The 18,370-nt window shown below is 43.3% G+C and overlaps 1 protein-coding gene across 3 annotated transcripts; it reads right to left on the minus strand.

Annotated features, from left to right (window-relative positions):
• Positions 1–424: 424 nt before the first annotated feature.
• On the minus strand, positions 425–11,958 carry LOC139259975 (gamma-crystallin S-1-like). Of its 3 annotated transcripts, none has more exons than XM_070875994.1 (3): positions 11,941–11,958; positions 3,342–3,588; positions 425–693 (listed from the first exon to the last, which is right to left on the minus strand). In XM_070875994.1, exons 1-3 carry the CDS (start codon positions 11,956–11,958, stop codon positions 425–427), a joined length of 534 nt encoding a protein of 177 aa, XP_070732095.1. The 3 variants fall into 3 exon arrangements, with proteins under 3 accessions (XP_070732095.1, XP_070732096.1, XP_070732093.1); XM_070875995.1 differs by lacking the exon at positions 11,941–11,958 and adding an exon at positions 4,904–4,912 and having other exon boundaries at positions 425–700; positions 3,346–3,588; XM_070875992.1 differs by lacking the exon at positions 11,941–11,958 and adding an exon at positions 4,467–4,484.
• Positions 11,959–18,370: the final 6,412 nt, after the last annotated feature.

Here is an 18,370-nt window from a genome sequence, read left to right on the forward strand (position 1 = left end):
GGTGTAATACTGGAGGCTGTTTGGCCTAGTGAGAAGAAGCATACCAGCCTCAAGAAAGGTGGAAGTATGTCTCAGCAGGGGAGGTCCGGGTCAAGGAAATGGCACCTGTACAAATAAGATGGTCTCCTATTGGCCTCACAAACTCCAGCAGGATCAGCAGTGGATGCCACCAGTGGGCACGTTCCTGTCAGTTCTGGCCCATTCCTTTTCCACATCTCTAATTACTCACTTTAAAGATATTCACAAGGTGAGGTCATTGTGGTAAGATACTCTGAATGAGACCACAAGATACCACCTGTGCTTTGGACAATTTCTATGAGGATCCAAAAATAAGTGAGTTAAACAAGATGACTATGTAATAAAGGGTATTTTATTACATTGACCAATGTTTCAACAGAATAAGGTCATGTTTTACAATGGTAGACTAGAAGTCCCTCATTCGCCTGAAAGATCCAATAGTTGAGTTAATGCCGCCCCAGTCACTGAATCTCCTGTATTCACCGGGTCTCATGAAGTACTGTCGGCCTCTGTAGTTGGGCTGTTCATAGAAGTTCCAGTAACCGTCCATCACATGGCAGGAGTGAATGTCACGGTAACGGAAACGATCGTAGACAGATGGACAGTCATCCATGAATTCCATCATCTGTCCTCCAAAGTCAGGCCTCTCGTAAATCTTCATTCTATAGTTTCCACCTCGGTACTGGAATAGAAATAAGATAACATTAGTGATGACACTGCAAATATACATTTTGTACATGTAAAAAAAGAAATACCTGATAAGGGAGGGAATATAGTGGGTCCTAGATGATGTCATCAACAATGAGAACAAAGCTGAGATAATTTATCAACAACGATTGAACAGGTTGGTTATGTTTGAAGCTTGTTATCAGCAGGCAGCTCTGAGGTAATTTCATACTGTAAAGCAGTGAAGTGTCTGTAAGAGTAGATCTGGGACTGATATTAGTTGATGCACACAGACGGAGATTTGTCAATAGCAGTAAAAATTTAAATGTACTTTTTGTTCCTAGTGTGAGGAGACGGCTTCTCTGGGTGGGGACAGCTTTCTCTTTCTTTTAATGTCTTAAACTATCAGAGTGACTATTTGGACTGCGCCCCTTTTTATGCATGGGCCCTCGATTCGGTCATGCATGCACAGTGCGACGTACGAGGAAGCCGGAAGTTGGGCCATGAATCATGTGGAGCAGTCAGCTGCCGCTGGAGCTGCTTTTCGTTTGTTGGTTATCTGGAATATTTTTGCGGCCTTCTGTGGGAGAGAAAACATCGGAGGTCGTGGGAGAGAGAGCAAGAGAGAGACTGGGGAGAGAGAGAGATCGAGACGGGGGGCGGGGGCAGGGGAAGTGTGAGACAGGGGCGAGAGAGTGAAAGAGACTGGGGGGAGAGTGAGAGAGACACTGGTGGAGGGGGTAGAGTGAGAAAGACTGGGGGGAGAGTGAGAGAGATTGGGGGGGCAAGTGAGAGATTGGGGGGGAGAGAGAGACACCGAGGGGGGGATAGAGAGGGACTGTGGTGGGTGGGGGGGAAGGGGGGGGAGAGTGTGAGAGAGATTGGGAGACGTGAGAGAGAGACTGTGGGGGGAGACAGAGACAGAGACTGGTGCAGGGGAAGAGAGAGAGAGAGAGAGACTGTGGGGGAGAGAGACAGACTGGCGGGGGGGTTGAATGACAGAGACTGCGGGAGAGAGAGAGAGAAACTGGGGCGAGAAAGAGAGAGAGAGAGAGAGACTGGGGCGGGGGGGGAAGAAGAGATTGGTGGGGAGAGAGGGAACTCAGGGAAGGCGGATTTTGTTCTTCCAACCCCCTACACATCCACACCCGATTTCTCGGAAAGCCCGTTGCTGTGTCACAAGCTACGTCATTGGAATAGAGGAAATCTGGAAGTCACAACACCCACCTATTTCATACCCAATAAACCTGTTAACAATCTGTGACACACACACTATACTGCATCTGTGGCAGGGTGGGGTGGGGCAGGAACTGGGGCTGGGATGGGGCAGGAACTTGGGCTGGGGGAGTAAGGAACCTCAGCTGTTGGGGCATGAACTCGGGCTGTGTCGGGGTATGAACTTGGGCTGTCCAGGCATGAACTTGGGCTGGGGACGGGTCAGGAACTTGGGCTGGACGGGGTAAAGAGCCTCAGCTGGAGGGGGCATGAACTTCGACTGGGGGTTATGAATTTGGGCTGGTGGCAGTCAGGAACTTAGGTTGGGGAGGGTAAGGATCTTTGGCTGGGAGGCATGAATGTAGGCTGGGGGAGCATGAACTTGGCCTGGGTGGGGATTAAGGAACTTCGGCTGGGGAAGGCATGGACTTGGGCTGGAGGGGCAGGAACTTGGGTGGGGGGATACGGAACTTCAGCTGGGGAAGCATAAACTTAGGGTGGGGGCGCATGAACTTGGACTGGGGGAGTAAAGAACTTGGGCTGGGGGAGGCATGAACTTGGGCTGGCAGGGCAGGAACTTCGGCTTGGTGGGGGGCAGGAACTTGGGCTGGGGGTGTGGGTAAGGGATTTTGGCTGGGGAGGTATGAACTTGGGCTGGGGGGAGTCAGGAACTTGGGCTGGGGGGGAATCAGGAACTTGTGCTGGGGTGGGGTTGCTCTATTCTGTCTGACGTCTGAATGGTTCGACTTACACTTTGCAAAGTTTTCAAAACTTGGGCTGGGTGGTTCCAATTACACATTCAAGAGAATATTCTGGGAGTGTCTTATCCTCCAAAGGGACTAATCAGCAGTCAGGTCATGTGATCATGGAGGGCCTATCAGAGCATTTTCTAGTGCAAATAGCTACGTCCTGAAATATTGCAGTAAGACTTCTGGGGCGAGTACAAATATATCTGTCAGTGAGGTATATCCAGTCATGTCTTAATCCAGCTGTAGATGACCTTATTACTTTCTGCACCATCAAAATGTGGCAATCTGGCTTTCAGTCTGATTATTTGATTAATAATGAATAGATTTATCCCATTATTTTCTGAGATATTCATGTGCTTTGCCATAGGCTACACATCAGGACATCATATTACACCTAGAAATTCCTTTCCAGTTCGCAGAAGTATAGACTTAAAAAACAATCATATAACTTTACTGCAGACACACAATTACTGGGGTTGTGGCAGAAAGCAGGTGGTACTGATCAGTAAATCAGGCAGGATGTATCATGGGCAACCAATCTCTACCGCCTGTTAACAACCGAAAGTTAAACTTAGACCCGTGAAAACAGCTGATGGATCTTCCCAAAGTTAAATGCATAATTTTAGATGCTCAGTACAGTGATCATTTTCTGGATGTCAGTCTGGGTGGAACATACAAACCACCAAAAGTAACTTACGTATGGGTAGGTGCGACATGACCTGATGTTGTCATTGAATCCCATCCAGCGCTGGTAGTCAGGATATTCTCCCCTGCTCAGAACATACTGGTATCCCATGTAATTGGGTTTCTCATACAACACCCACCAGTCACTCTCCACACGGATGGAGTTACAGCGGCTGAAGTAAGAGGACAGGTCAGCAGAGTCAGTGCTGCACTCGTAGTGCCGACCCTGGAAGTTCCTGTCCTCGTAGAAGATGATCTGTGGAAAGATAGAGGTTTGAACATCAATAATTTCTCAAACTAGGAAATACTTAATGAAGAATTCTAATACTATATGTTAAACTGAGTTGTCCTTGCCTTTCCCATTTTGAGCTCACAGTTAGCTTCGTAACTGACTGAATGTTTCACTGCTTCACACAGCTTAGTATTTATATGCTGGTCAGAAAGGCCTCTCTGGGCTGTACTTTTGTTATTTTAATGATTGCAATGGTTTGAAATCAATACAAGAGCAGAAAAATGCATGATACATACAATCATTGTAAAAAAACACACATAAAAGGCACCTATGTATCATTGATTTCATTTTGCCTTCATGTCATTTTAATTGTGTGAAAAAAGGCAACAGTGCATTAGAGCCCATTGTGCTCCCTATACCCTGCTCCCTCTGCAGTTCTGGAACAGTTCCTATTCCAAATTCATCCAGGTCTGTTTCCAATAGTTTGCTGGATTACATAGGATATACAGCACTGAAACAGGCCATTCGACATAACAAGTCCATGCCGGCATTTATGCTCCACTTGAGCCTCCTGCAATCTTTCCTCATCTAAATCTATCAGCATAACCCTCTATTCACTTCTCTCTCATATGCTTGTCCAGCCTCCCCTTACATGCATCTGTACTATTCACTTCAACCACTCCCTGTGGTAGCAAGTTCCACATTCTCACCATTCTTTGAATAAAGAAGTTTCTTCTGAATTCCCTATTAGATTTCTTGGTGACTATCTTATATTGATGGCCTCTAGTTATGCTTTTCATCACAAGTGGAAACATTCTCTCTGTATCCACTCTATTAAAACCTTTCATAATTTTAAAGACCTCTATTAGATTACCCTTCAGCCTTCTTTTTTCAAGAGAGACGACACCCAGCCTATTCATCCTGTCGCAACTTGTAGTGATTTGTGTATTTGTACTTCGAGATCCCTTTGTTCCTCTACCCCACCTAGATGCTCACCCTCCAAATAATGTGACCTCCCTATTCTTCTTACCAAAAGGTAGCATCTCACACTTATCTGTGTTGAACTTTATTTGCCAATCATATGCTCATTCAGCAAGTTTATTAATATCCTGCTGACTATCGCTCCCAATTTGGTATCAACCGCAAATTTAGAAATTGTGTTTTTGATTCCAAAGTCTAACTCATTAATATAAGTTGTGAACAACAGTGGTCCCAGCACTTGTGAAACACCACTACCCACCTTTGCCACTGTGAATAGCTAATCTTTACCCCTACTCTCTGTCTTGAAGCCAGCTAACTATCAATTCTGCTACTTGTCCCTGACTCTGCATTCTCTGACCTTGTTCATCAGTCTATTATGTGGCACCTTATTGAAGGCCTTTTGGAAATCTAGATACATTGCATCTACTGCATTACAGTTGTCTACTCTCTCTGTTACCTCTTCAAAAAATTCAATGAGGTTGGTGAAGCAAGGTTTTCCCTTTTGAAATCCATGCTGACTATTCTATTTTCTCCTTTTGTAGGGATTCCATTATTTTTCCCACCATTGATGTTAAGTTGACTTGTCTATAATTCTTTGGACTTGTTCTAGCCCCTTTCTTAAATATAGGTATTATGTTAGCTATCCGCCAGTCCTCTGGCACTGCACCTTTTTCTAACGAATTATTTAATATGTGCAGTAATGCCTCTATTATCTCTTCCCTCGATTCTTTGAAAATCCGTTTAAGTCCAATCCAATCCAATAGTCAGTTTCAAATCAAGTTCGAATCCAATCCATTCCAATAGTCTGTTTCCAATCAAGTTTGAGTCCAATCCATTCCAATAGTCAGTTTCCAATTCGTTCCAATTCCATTGTCAGATTCAAATCCATTCCAAACAAATCCAATACTCCAGTTCCAATCAGTTTGACTCCAATCAAAACCAATATTCTGATTCCATGCCGTTCCAATCCAACTGAATACAGTATTCAGATTCCAATCAGTTCCAATCCATCCCATTCCAATAGTCAGGTTCTAACCCATTCCAATCTAATCCAATCCAATAGTCAGGTTCCAATTCTTTCCAATCCAATCCAATATTCATGTTCCAATCTGTTTCAATCCAATCCAGTCCAGTAGTACCCCTTTCCATCCATAATTTTCTTTTCATTGTCGTCAATGTCAAGGTATTTCGGGCAGGTTGTGTATCGGTCAGCTGATCCATGATTAACTGCCTAAAGGCCTCGCTGAAGTTGAAAGTTCCAGTTGAGTGTAATTTGTGTTCTATTCCATGTGTTATATAACCTGAGACTTATTTGCATTACACATCACTGCCATTCACCAATACACGCAGATCATTACTGATGCCATATTCTGTTCACTAGTTCCAGAGTTTATTATTCTTCCCTAGTCTTATCACTTTTCACCTGATCAACTTGCTTTTGATTGTTTGCAAGGCCCACCTTGGTGTCATGAGAAGATTCTGACAGTTTTGTCTCCATCTCCACTTTCAAAAGACATTTGAAAAGGTGTCATATAAAAGATCATTATGCAAGATAAGGGCTCATGGGGTTGGGAGTAATATATTAGCATGGACAGAGGATTGGTTAATGGACAGAAAACAGAGAGTAGGGATAAATGGTTCAATTTATGGTTGGCAAACAGTAACTAGTGGGGTGCTGCAGGGATTGGTGCTGGGGCCTCAAGTACTTACAATATAAGTTGGTGTGAGTAAGGATGTGCATGAGTAGGATAGGGAAGGCAGAGTCATTGAGCTGGAGTGCAAGTTAGAGACACTCCAAAACATAAGAGAGGGGGAGGAATTTCTGGATAGTTTTATCCAGAATACAGTCACACCCCAGAGGAAAGCACAGGTTCAGGAGAACGGGGGTTTGACTGTTAGGGAGCCAGGTAGGAGGGACTTAGTAGAGGTTGAGAAGAAGGTCTTGCAGACACTGGTTCTGTTCAACAGGTACGATGTACTCTACATGTACTCTACTCTAGAAAGTAGGGAGTAGGGGTAAAGAGTAGCTATTCACAGTGGCAGAAGGTAGGTAGTGGTGTTCCACAGGGATCAGTGCTGGGACCACAGTTGTTCACAATTTATATTAACGATTTAGACTTTGGAATCAAAAACACAATTTTTAAATTTGCAGATAATCAATATTGAGGATTACTGCAACAATTTACAGGAGGACAGTAATAAACTTGCAGAATGGGCATATAATTTGCAAATTAAGTTCAACACAGATAAATGTGATGTGTTACATTTTGGTAGGAAGAATAGGGAGGTCACTTATTACTTGGAGGGTGAGAGGTAAGTGGGGTAGAGGAACAAAGGGATCTTGGAGTACAAATACACAAATCATTAGAAGAAAATTCTTTACCCAGAAAGTATTGAGAATTCGCTACCGCAGGGAGTGGTTGAAGTGAATAGTATAGATGCATTTAAGGGGCGGTTAGATAAGCATATGACGGAGTAGAGAATCGAAGGTTCTGCTGATAGATGGGTAAAAATGAGAGAAGGAGTGAGTGGAGCATAATTGCCAACATGCACTGGTTTGGCCAAATGGCCTGTTTTTGTGCTGTAATCCTATGAGAGGCACAGCAGGATGAGGTTGAATGTGGCTTTGTACTAATGTTTTCTGATCTACTGAGATCATTGAAACGTTTGCGGCACTACACCCAGGCCCTCCTGACCATATCTCTGTATGTGCCCTCTTGTGCAATGTGCAACTAGGCTGTGTTGACCTCCTGGAGCGGTCTCTTCTGCCCATGTGTAGCACCAGCTTTCTGGCCATTTTTATGAACAATAGTTTGAATTCTCAAATCCAAAACCTCCAAGAGAGAGCTGTACTGTTTGCAAGCTTGTGGGGGTGGAACTACGGTGCATTCGTATGCAAACAGATATTTCACACTGGTAGGCTGAGTGGAAGGGAACCCAGGCCGATTGATGTCATCACCATTTAAAGTGATTACTAGGAACAATACCCCGAGAGGTAATTCAGAGACACTATGCCTTCACATTATTAAAGCAGTCACGACTCAATCTCAAGCAAAACTGGTGCAAGGCAGGAAATGGCCGGGCCATTGTCTTCCAGGAGATAAGCCAGTTAGTTAAGCAAGATCAGTTTGAGATCGAAACTCATCACCTGCTAATGGGGGCCATCAATTCAGGAAATGACAGACATCCAGTAATCAGCACTCATTGTCTCTCCAGATGCAAGGCCTGGGAGCAGGAAAACAAAATACCATTTTTCACAAGGTGGGAGGGGTCCAGTAAGATCACCTGAGTCAATCCATCGGTCAGTATTGACGGAAGAAAAGGTGATGGGTTTTGAGGATATAAGGAGCCATTTTGCAGAAAGCTTAGGAAGAAAGCTCAGGAAAAAGCTCAGGAAAAAGCTCAGGAAAAAGCCCAGGATCGAGACGTACAGGAAGAAGCTGCAAGCAAGACAACGGGCAATTAGGGTGAGCATATTGCCTACACACATATCCGCAAGACCACTTAGCTGTGTGAGGGGATGATTGTAAGTCCCAACCAAACCCAAGGGGTTTAGTGCTGGGAGGAGTCCTGTGTTAGTTTATTTCACGGGAGGGTTCTTTTATTAAGCTGTGGTAACGTAGCACAGCAGGGCTTATTGGATAAGCCAGAGTTGTACTGTTTTGCACTGTTTATGAGTGGTGTTGTTAATCTTATTAAACACAATACGGTTGAACCCAAAAAACATGTGCCCGAGTCTGATCTGTCCATATAATCCCTATCGTCCCGAACTTGCAGTAGGAGGTGCGTTTTCGGTACACCCGAGAAAATCACCTACACATGTAAAGGGAAGAGAACCTTCCTGTGTGCTGTGACTCCCTCCATAAGCACATGGGGAGTCATGGGAGAGCCTGGGTGCAGCCATGCACCTTTGTGCAGTCATTGTCAGTGTTTGCAGCACCTCAATGCTGTCGAACACTGACAGCACAAATGCCAAAATAAAATGCGCCATGGTCCCTTTAAAGAAACCGGCTGATGACGCGTATCAAATGACATCACCCGACCCGTTTCCTCCAACTGGCCAGGAAACGCACTGGGCGAGCTTAACAAACCCCATCAACGTAAATTAATTTCAGACAGCGGGATGGAGCCAGCAGCGGGCCAGGACCTGCCACCAACGTTGCCCACCCCAGATGCTCTGAGGTTCGTAAAATCACAGCCAAAAATCCTGCAAAGAGATATAGACAGGTTAAGTGAGTGGGCAATAAGGTGGCAGATGGAGTATAATGTGGGGAAATGTGAAGCTATTCACTTTGGTAGGAAGAGTAGAAAAACAGAATATTTTTTAAATGGTAAGAAACTATTAAATGTTTTTGTTCAGAGACATTTAGGTGTCCTTGTACAGGAAACACAGAAAGTTAGCATGCAGGTCATTGAATATACTTAAGATGGGGATAGACAGATTTTTGAATGATAAGTGAGTGAAGGGTTATGGGGAGCAGACAGGGAAGTGGGGTTGAGGCCAAGATCAGATCACCCATGATCTTACTGAATGGCGGAGCAGGCTCGAGGGGCCAAATACTCCCATTACTTTTGTTCTTATGTAGGTACAGCAAGCAATTAGGAAGACAAATGGCATGCTGTCCTTTATTGCAAGGAGGTTGGAGTACAAGAGTAAGGAAGTCTTGCGACAATTGATGAGACCACACCTGGTATATTGTCCACAGTTTTGGTCTCCTTATCTGAAAAAGTACATACTTGCTTTAGAGGTGGTGCAACAAAGGTTCACTAGCTTGATTTCTGGAATGACAGGGTTGACTTCTAAGGATATATTGTGTAGATTGGGCTTATATTCTCTGGAGTTTAGAAGAATGAGAGGTGATCTCATTGAAACATATAAGATTCTGAAGGGGATTGACAGGGTAGATGCTGAGAGGTTGTTTCCCCTGGCTAGAGAGTTTAGAACTAAGGGGTATATTCTCAGGATAAGACCATTTTAGACTCAGATGAAGAGTAATTTTTTTCACTCAAACGATTGTAAATCTTTGGAATTCTCTGCCCCAGAGGGCTGTGAATGCTGAATCGTTGAGTATATTCAAGGCTGAGATAGATAGATTTTTTGGACTCCAGGGAAATCAAGGGATATGGTGGGAATCAGGCGGGAAAGTGGAGTTGAGATTGAAGATCAACCATGATTGAATGGCGGAGCAGGCTCAAAGGGCCATATGGCCTACTCCTGCTCCTAATTCTTATATTCTTATGTTCTTGAGATATACAATGTGATGAGCAAAGATCCTGGCTCTGACCCCTGGGACATCCTCAATCGTTTCCCATCAATCTGACACAGCTCCATACACAACCATTCTGTCTCATTTGATGCAGTCAGCTGTTAAATAGCTTCAATAACTGCCTACCAACCAACTATGTGGCATTGTATTAAAGTTTATATAAGTAAAATCCATAGTGTTTCTTGCATCCATAACCTCCAATACTCGATAAAGAATCCTTCATGCTAATTTGTCTCAATGACTCTTTGGTGTTCAATGATGCCCTTGGTTAAGAGAACCGCCTCACATTTTCCCACAGTAGATGTCAGGCTCATCAGCCTATAATTTCCAGGACCTTCCTTTTTTCGCTTTAGAAAGATATTTTCACTTCTCTCCAATCCTTTGGTGCAACTTCTGATTCCAAAGGCCTCCACCAAAATATGACCAATTTTCTTGGCTTTTTGCCAAGCGAGTTTTACCCACTTTCAGTCCCTTGAACAGTTCAGTCACTTCCTTTTCAGTAGCAATCTGTAATCCTTGCTTTAATCAATGTATTTTAATAATGCTGTTACTGGTATTTTGAATTTAAGTCTGTTTTATAATTGGTGATGAACGTACACTTATCAGGAGAGACTCAATAACCCAGTTACTGCTTGTTGTTTTGAGCAGGTACAGTACCAAATTTCTTCAATCAGTATATTTGTAACAGACATAATTAGTAAAATCTTGCTAAGAAAATGATTCACGGCATTATAAAAGGTAAACGTATGTGGTTTGCATGTATTATAGATAAGTGGACACTGTACTCACTCTGCAATCCATCTCACAGACAATGATGGTAAAAAAATTCAACAGGCAGTAGAGCCATGATTTTGTATATGTTGGTGGAAAATTGCAAAATAAATCTTTTCAATAGTCAATGAGAAGTTTGATTTGCTGCAGACATGTACAGGAGTGGAGCTAATCACCAGAATATCATCACTTTAAAGGCACTGAGAGTCCAGCAGCTGAAATGGAACTTTGAAACAGTTTATAGCATTCTCAGTGGACTTCTAGGACATGAGTTTAAATCCATTTAAATCTACTGAGGCAATCTGTGATCATTTGAACTTATTCAGAAGCAAAAGGATGGCTGTTGGAAAAAAATGTCAGATTGGTTGCAGTTGCATGTGGTGCTCTGAGGGTGGTGCTAGAGCACATTGTTGGGACAGAGAAATGAGAGCATTTAACCTTTATTGCATTGGCTCATGAGTACTTAATGTTTATAGAGACCAAAACACAGTCCATCACATAATACTGAGACAATTCAGTTCAATCAGACAAAATACTATCCCCTTTAACAAAATACTATTCCCTTTAAAACAGTTGAGAGCAATTTAGTATTGACCAGCATTATAACTGAGGAGATTAAAGTACAGAATATCAGTTATGTCCATTTGATCAGAAAATATCTGATAAATCACTATTATTTACATTCATAAAAAACATAAGAAATAGGAGCAGGAGTAAGCCATACAACCCCTCCAGCCTGCTCCACCATTCAGTAAGATCATGGCTGAACTTCGACCTCAACTCCACATTCCCTCCTGATCCCAATATCACGTGATTCCCTTGGAGTCCAAAATGCTACGGATCTCAGCCTTGAATATATTCAACGAATGAGCATCCGCAGTCTTCTGAGGTAGAGAATGCCAAAGATTCACAACACTTGGAGTGAAGAAATTTATCCTCATCTCAGTCCTAAATGGCTGAACCCTTATCCTGAGACTTTGCCCCCTAATTTTATACATTCTAGCCAAGGGAAACAGCCTCTCAGCATGTAACCTGTTAAACCCTCTCGGATTCTTATATGTTTCAATGGCATCGCCTTTCATTCTTCTAAACTTCAGAGAGTATAGGATAATTCTACTCAATCTCTCATCAAAGTACAAATCTCTCTCCCAGGAAGCAATGTAGTGAAGCTTTGTTGCACCCCCTCGAAGGCAAGTATATCGTCCTTTAGGTAAGGAGAACAAATCTGTGCACAGTACTCCAGGTGTGGTCTCACCGAAGCCCTGTACAATTTCAGCATGACTTCATTACACTTGAACACCAAACCCCTTGCAATAAAGGTGAACAAACCTTTTGCCTTCCTAATTGCTTTCTGTACTTGCATGTTAACTGTCATGTAAATATGCTTGGGGTTACTAGCCACCAGGTGGCGCGACTGTCGGAGGTCATTGGGCTGTATGCACGTGTGTGCAGCCCAGGTATAAAAGGCAAGCCATCATGTAATGTAATCACTTTGGGCCCTAAAAAACACAGCCAGGTTTGTATCTGTTAGTTTACAGTATTCAGTCTATCGAGTTATTACATACATAACATTTGGCGACGAGGTAACTTAAGAGCCTTTGCATGCAAAAATTAGCACAATTGGAATTCTGGAGAGATTCGTGGATGGAGAGGACTGGGCAGATTTTGTAGCTGGACCAGTATTTCGTGGCCAACAAAATGGAGCAACCCACTGACGCAGTTAGGCGCAGGGCAGTCTTCCTCACAGTTTGCAATCCAAAAATCTATGGACTCAAAAAGAATCTTCTCTTGCCTGCAAGTCCAATGGATAAGGACTATGAGGAATTGTGTGCTCTGGTATGTGACCATCTTAAACCAGAAAAAGGCATCATCATCTCACGATATCAATTCTACACACACGTTCGTTCTGAGGGCCAGGATGTGTCAGAATTAGTTGCCAAGCTAAGACGTCTAGCTGGACCATGTAAGTACAAAAACATGTTGGGAGACATGCTGCGGGACTTCTTTGTAATCGGCATCAACCACGAGGTGATCCTGCATAAGCTACTGGCGGCGGAAATGCCTGGACTTGAGCAAGGCCATCACGATTGCCCAGGCATGCATGATGACGGACAAACACTTAAAGCAGATATCATTGAAAAATCGGAACTCGGCAAGTTCTGTAAACAAGATTGTATCATCATTTGGCAGAGCTGCATATGGCAGGGCCTACTCGACTGCCTATGCAAAACCTGTGGGTGCTCAAAGTCCGCCAGCGGGAATGAATCCGATTTCACAATGTTGGCATTGAGGGCAATCATCAGTCTCATCAGTGTCGGTTTAAACAATACATTTGTAAAGGCTGTTTATGATGGGGGCATCTCCAGGCATGTGTCCGCAACTGAGCAAGCGCGCTGCGACACGTGGAGGATGATGACCAGTATAGCGCAGATCCAGATATGCAATCCGAGATACCAGAGGGGGAAGTGTATTCATTCCTAACAAAGAGCCAACCGATAATGATTAATGTGAAACTTAACGGTGTGCTGGTACCGATGGAATTGGACACGGGTGTGAGTCAATCAATAATGAGCCAGGGAACATTTGACAAGCTGTGGGACACTAAGGCTGTGAGGTCTAAGCTGAGTCCAGTCCATGCCAAGTTGCGTACGTACACTAAAGAACTCATAACGGTGATTGGCAGTGCAGTAGTCAAGGTGTTGTATGATGGTGCGGTTCATGATTTACTGTTATGGATTGTCCAGGCAATGGGCCAATGCTGTTCAGCAGGAATTGGTTAGAAAAACTCAAATGGAATTAGAATGATATCAAAGCGTTGTCGTCGGAGGATGATACTCAATGTGCTCAAGTACTGAGCAAGTTCCCCTCGCTATTTGAACAAGGCATCGAAAATTTCATGGGAGCCAAGGTACAGATCCATGTGGACTTGGATGCAAGACCCGTCCATCATAAAGCTTGGGTAGTTCTGTACATGATGAGGGAGAAGGTTGAAATCGAACTGGACAGACTCCAGCGTGAAGGAATCATATCACCAGTCGAATTTAATGAATGAGCCAGCCCCATTGTTCCTGTGTTGAAAAGTGATGGCACTGTGGAGATTTGTGGAGACTACAAGGTTACGATCAACCGAGTTTCGAAACAGGATCAATACTCATTACCGAAGGCTGATGACCTGTCTGCAACGCTAGCCAGGGGGAAGTTATTCACTAAACTGGATCTGATGTCAGCCTATATGACACAGGAGCTTGTCGAGACGTTGAAGAAACTTACGTGCATCAACACTCATAAAGGACTGTTTATCTACAACATGTGTCCTTTCAGAATTCGCTCGGCTGCAGCCATATTTCAGAGGAACATGGAGAGTCTACTGAAGTCCATCCCTGGAACCATCGTGTTTCAAGATGACATCCTGGTCACAGGTGATGACATCACCGAACATCTGAACAAAGTGGGACTCAGACTGAAACGTTCGAAGTGCGTCTTCATGGCACCGGAAGTCGAATTCCTTGAGAGGAAAATTGCTGCTGACGGCATCAGGCCTAAGGACTCGAAAACCAAGGCCATTAAAAATGCACCCAAGCATCAGAATGTGACAGAGCTACAATTGTTCCTTGGTCTACTCAACCACTTCGGTAATTTCCTACCTAAATTGAGCACTTTATTAGAGCCACTGCACATGCTGCTAAGAAAAGGCAACAATTAGGTTTGAGGTGCGTCTCAAGATAGAGCTTTTGAGAAAGCTCCTAATGTACTTTGCTCTAACAAGCTGCAGCTACATTATGATCCATGTAAGCATCTAGTATTGGCCTGTGATGCTTCGTCATATAGAGTTGGTTTCGTGATCCAACAAACTAATGAGTCGGGTAAACTACAACCTGTTAGTTTATGCTTCTAAAAGTATGCTTCGAAAAGTTTTTCAAAGGCGGAAAGAGCCGACAGCATGGTAGAAAAAGAAGCATTAGCCTGTGTGTATGGGGTTAAAAAGATGCATCAGTACCTGTTTGGCCTTCAGTTTGAACTGGAAACAGATCACAAGCCACTCATTTCATTGTTTTCGGAAAACAAAGGTATCAATACCAATGTATCGTCCCGCATCCAGAGGTGGGTACTGACATTATCTGTCTATGATTATGTCATTTGCCATAGACCTGGCACCGAGAATTGTGCCGATGCACTGAGCCGTCTGCCGTTGCCCACACCGGAGGTGGAGACGTCACAATTTGCAGACCGACTGTTAGTTATGGATGCTTTTGAAAGTGAAGGAACCCTGTCACGGCTCAACAAGTTAAAACCTGGACCAGCTAGGACCTGATATTATCAGTTGTGAAACTTTGTGTCCTTAATGGTGATTGGTCTGCCATACCCAAACAAATAGGTGATGAGACCAAATCTTACAACCGTTGCAAAGATGAACTATCCATTCAGTCAGATTGTTTACTGTGGGGTAATCGTGTTGTTATGCCTAAGAAAGGCAGAGAGAAATTTGTACATGATCTACATAGCACTCATCCCACATTGTCATGATGAAAGCCATTGCCAGGTTTCATGTATGGTGGCCTGGAATTGACTCTGATCTGGAATCATACGTGCATCAGTGCAACGCTTGCATGCAGCTAAGTAAAACACTAGCGGAATCGCCACTGAGTCTGTGGTCGTGGCCATCTAAACCATGGTCCAGGATCCACATCAACTTTGCAGGTCCCTTCCTGGGAAAGATGTTTTTAGTTATGTTGAATGCATATTCCAAGTGGATAGAGTGTATAATCATGTCATCCAGTACATCCACAGCTACCATTGAGAGCCTTCGTGTCATGTTTGTCACTCATGGTCTGCCCGACATCATTGTAGGTGACAACGGATCTTGCTTCACTAGTCTGGAGTTTCAAGAGTTCATGAAATTCAATGGTATCAAACATGTGACATAAGCACCATTCAAACCAGCATCTAACGGTCAAGCAGAGCGTGCTGTCCAAATCATCAAGCAGAGTGTGAAATGTGTAACTCAAGGTTCACTGCAGACTCGCTTGTCATGCATATTGCTTAGTTACAGGACAAGATCCCACATACTTACCGGGGTCCCCCCTGCTGAACTATTGATGAAGAGAGGTCTCAAGACCAAGCTCTCTCTTGTCCACCTTGACTTGAATGATCATGTTGAATACAGACGTCAAAGTCAGCAGTGGTATCATGATCGCGCTACTGTGTCACGTGACATTTCTGTTAACGATCCTGTGTAGGTACTAAATTATGGTCAAGGTCCCAAGTGGATTGCCGGTACTGTTACGGCCAAGGTGGGTCACAGAGTGTTTATCGTCAAGCTCAAGAATGGGCAAACATGCATGAAACATGTTGATCAGATAAAGCTGCGGCAACCTACCCTCAGTCATCAGAGGGCTCCGTTATTATCAATGAATCTGGACTTTCAATCCCTGACATGGTCATTGCCACTCCCATCAGATCGGCAACCAGCCCCCAGTCATAACAGACTCAGAACACTCACCCAAGGCTGGAGTTGAACTGAGATGATGAACTCGGGAGCGGAAAGCCCCGGACCGTCTCAATTTGTAAAAGGACTGTTACTAATATCTTAAAGGGGGATATTGTCATGTATGTATGCTTGGGTTTACTAACCACCAGGTGGCGCGACTGTCGGAGGTCATTGGGCTGTGTGTAGCCCAGGTATAAAAGGCAAGCCATCATGTAATGTAATCACTTTGGGCCCTAATAAAGCAGAGCCAGGTTTGTACCTGTGTTAGTTTACAGTATTCAGTCTATCGGGTTATTACATACATAACATTAACTTTTAGTGTTTCTTGCACAAGGACACCCAAATCGCTTTCAACACTAACATTTAACAGTTTCTCACCATTTAAAAAATATTCTGTTTTTCTATTCTACCTACCAAAGTGAATAACCTACATACTACCCCCTTTAAAACAGTTCAAATCATTTATTAATGACCTGTATTATGACTGAGGAGATTAAAATACAGAATATTAGTTATATTCATTTGATCAGAAAATATCTGATAAATCACTATTATTTACAAACATTCACATGACTTTTTATTATCATTGACTAGTACTGGTACTAAAGAAACAAAGACATGCATTCATATAGCGCCTTCCACAACCTCAGGACATCCCAAGGTGCTTAATAGCCATGAAGTGCTTTTGAAGTGTAATCACTGTTGTACTGTTGGAGATAGATAGATATAAACTAATAACAGGAATATATATTTTTTCTAGGACTGCATTCCAACAAGGTTGATGGAGATATTTTTGTCATGTGATATGTTTCTCAATGTGTTTTTTTTAATAAATCACATTCTCTTGAAGTATTCCCTATATATGCCAGAGAAATTAATCTAAATTCTAAAACGCTTTCTGCATTAAATGCACCTGATTTTTATTGCAGATTTATTTGGCAAACTGAAATGGTAAAGTATTGACCACCTTTGATTCCTTTATGGGACAAGCAATCCTCATTCTTAGTGAGTCCCATTTTCAATCTCTCTTTCTTGAAGTCATTACATTAAATTGTCAATGTGATTGATTGAATGTATGGGGCCGAATTCCTTCAGATGTTCTGTTGGACTTCCAAAAGACTGGGTCCCGGATACGCCAAGTCAGGGCCTAGTGTAAGCTGTGGCTCAGTGATGGCAATCTCACCTTTGAGTCAGAAGGTCATGAAGTTTACACTCCAGAGTCTTGAGCATAAAATTTAGGTTGACACTTCAGTTCCGTACTGTGGGATTGCTGCACTGTCGGAAGTACATTTTTCGTATAAGACATCAAACTGAGGCCCCATCTCCCCTCTCTGGTAGATGTAGAAAAACCTGCCACTATTTTGAAAAGAAGGGGGAGTTCTCCCTGGTGTCCCTCAAACAAAATCACAAAAACAGATTATCTGATCATTATCTCATTGATGCTTGTGTGAACTTGCTGTGTGCAAATTGGTTGCCGTGCTGCCTACCTTACAACAGTGACCACATTACAAAAGTACTGAATTGGCCACAAAGTGCTTTGAAAGTCCTGAGGTTGTGAACGGCACTGCATCATTTTTTTTTCTCTTTTTAAACCCTGTTGAGAATTCCCGCTCAGCCTTTTAAGTTATGGAGTCATTGCCTGCCCATTCTAAGGCTGGAGATATGATTCTGTATGCTGTGGATTCCCACTTCTCCATCCCTTCAAGAACCTGGTGTAACACTGAAGGCTGTTAGGCCCAGTGAGAAGAAGCATAGCAGCCTCAAGAAATTTGGTAAGGGGGCTCACTGGAGGAGGTCCTGGTTAGGGAAATGGCACCTGAAAATCCTGCACAAATGGAGTGATCTCCTTTTGGCCTCACAAACTGCAGCAGGATCAGCAGTGGATGGCAGCAGTGGGCACATTCCTGACAGTTTGAATTATGCATGTTAATGATAATCATACAGCTGAGATTATTATGATAAAATATTCTGCACAAGACCACCTATGTTTCGGGCAATTTTTATGAGAATCCAAAAATAAGTGAATGAATCAAGATGACAGTGTAATAAAGGGTATTTTATTACACTGACAAATGATTCAACAGAATAAGGTCATGTTTTACAATAGCAGACAAAAAATCTATCATGCGCCTGAAAGATCCGACAGTTGAGTTGTAGCCGCCCGTCACTGAATCTCCTGTATTCACCGGGTCTCATGAAGTACTGTCGGCCTCTGTAGTTGGGTTGTTCATAGAAGTTCCAGTAGCCGTCCATCACATGGCAGGAGTGGATGTCACGGTAATGGAAACGATCGTAGACA

Source organism: Pristiophorus japonicus, chromosome 3 (genome assembly GCF_044704955.1).
Source record: "Pristiophorus japonicus isolate sPriJap1 chromosome 3, sPriJap1.hap1, whole genome shotgun sequence".
In the NCBI taxonomy this organism is placed as follows: Eukaryota; Metazoa; Chordata; class Chondrichthyes; family Pristiophoridae; genus Pristiophorus; species Pristiophorus japonicus.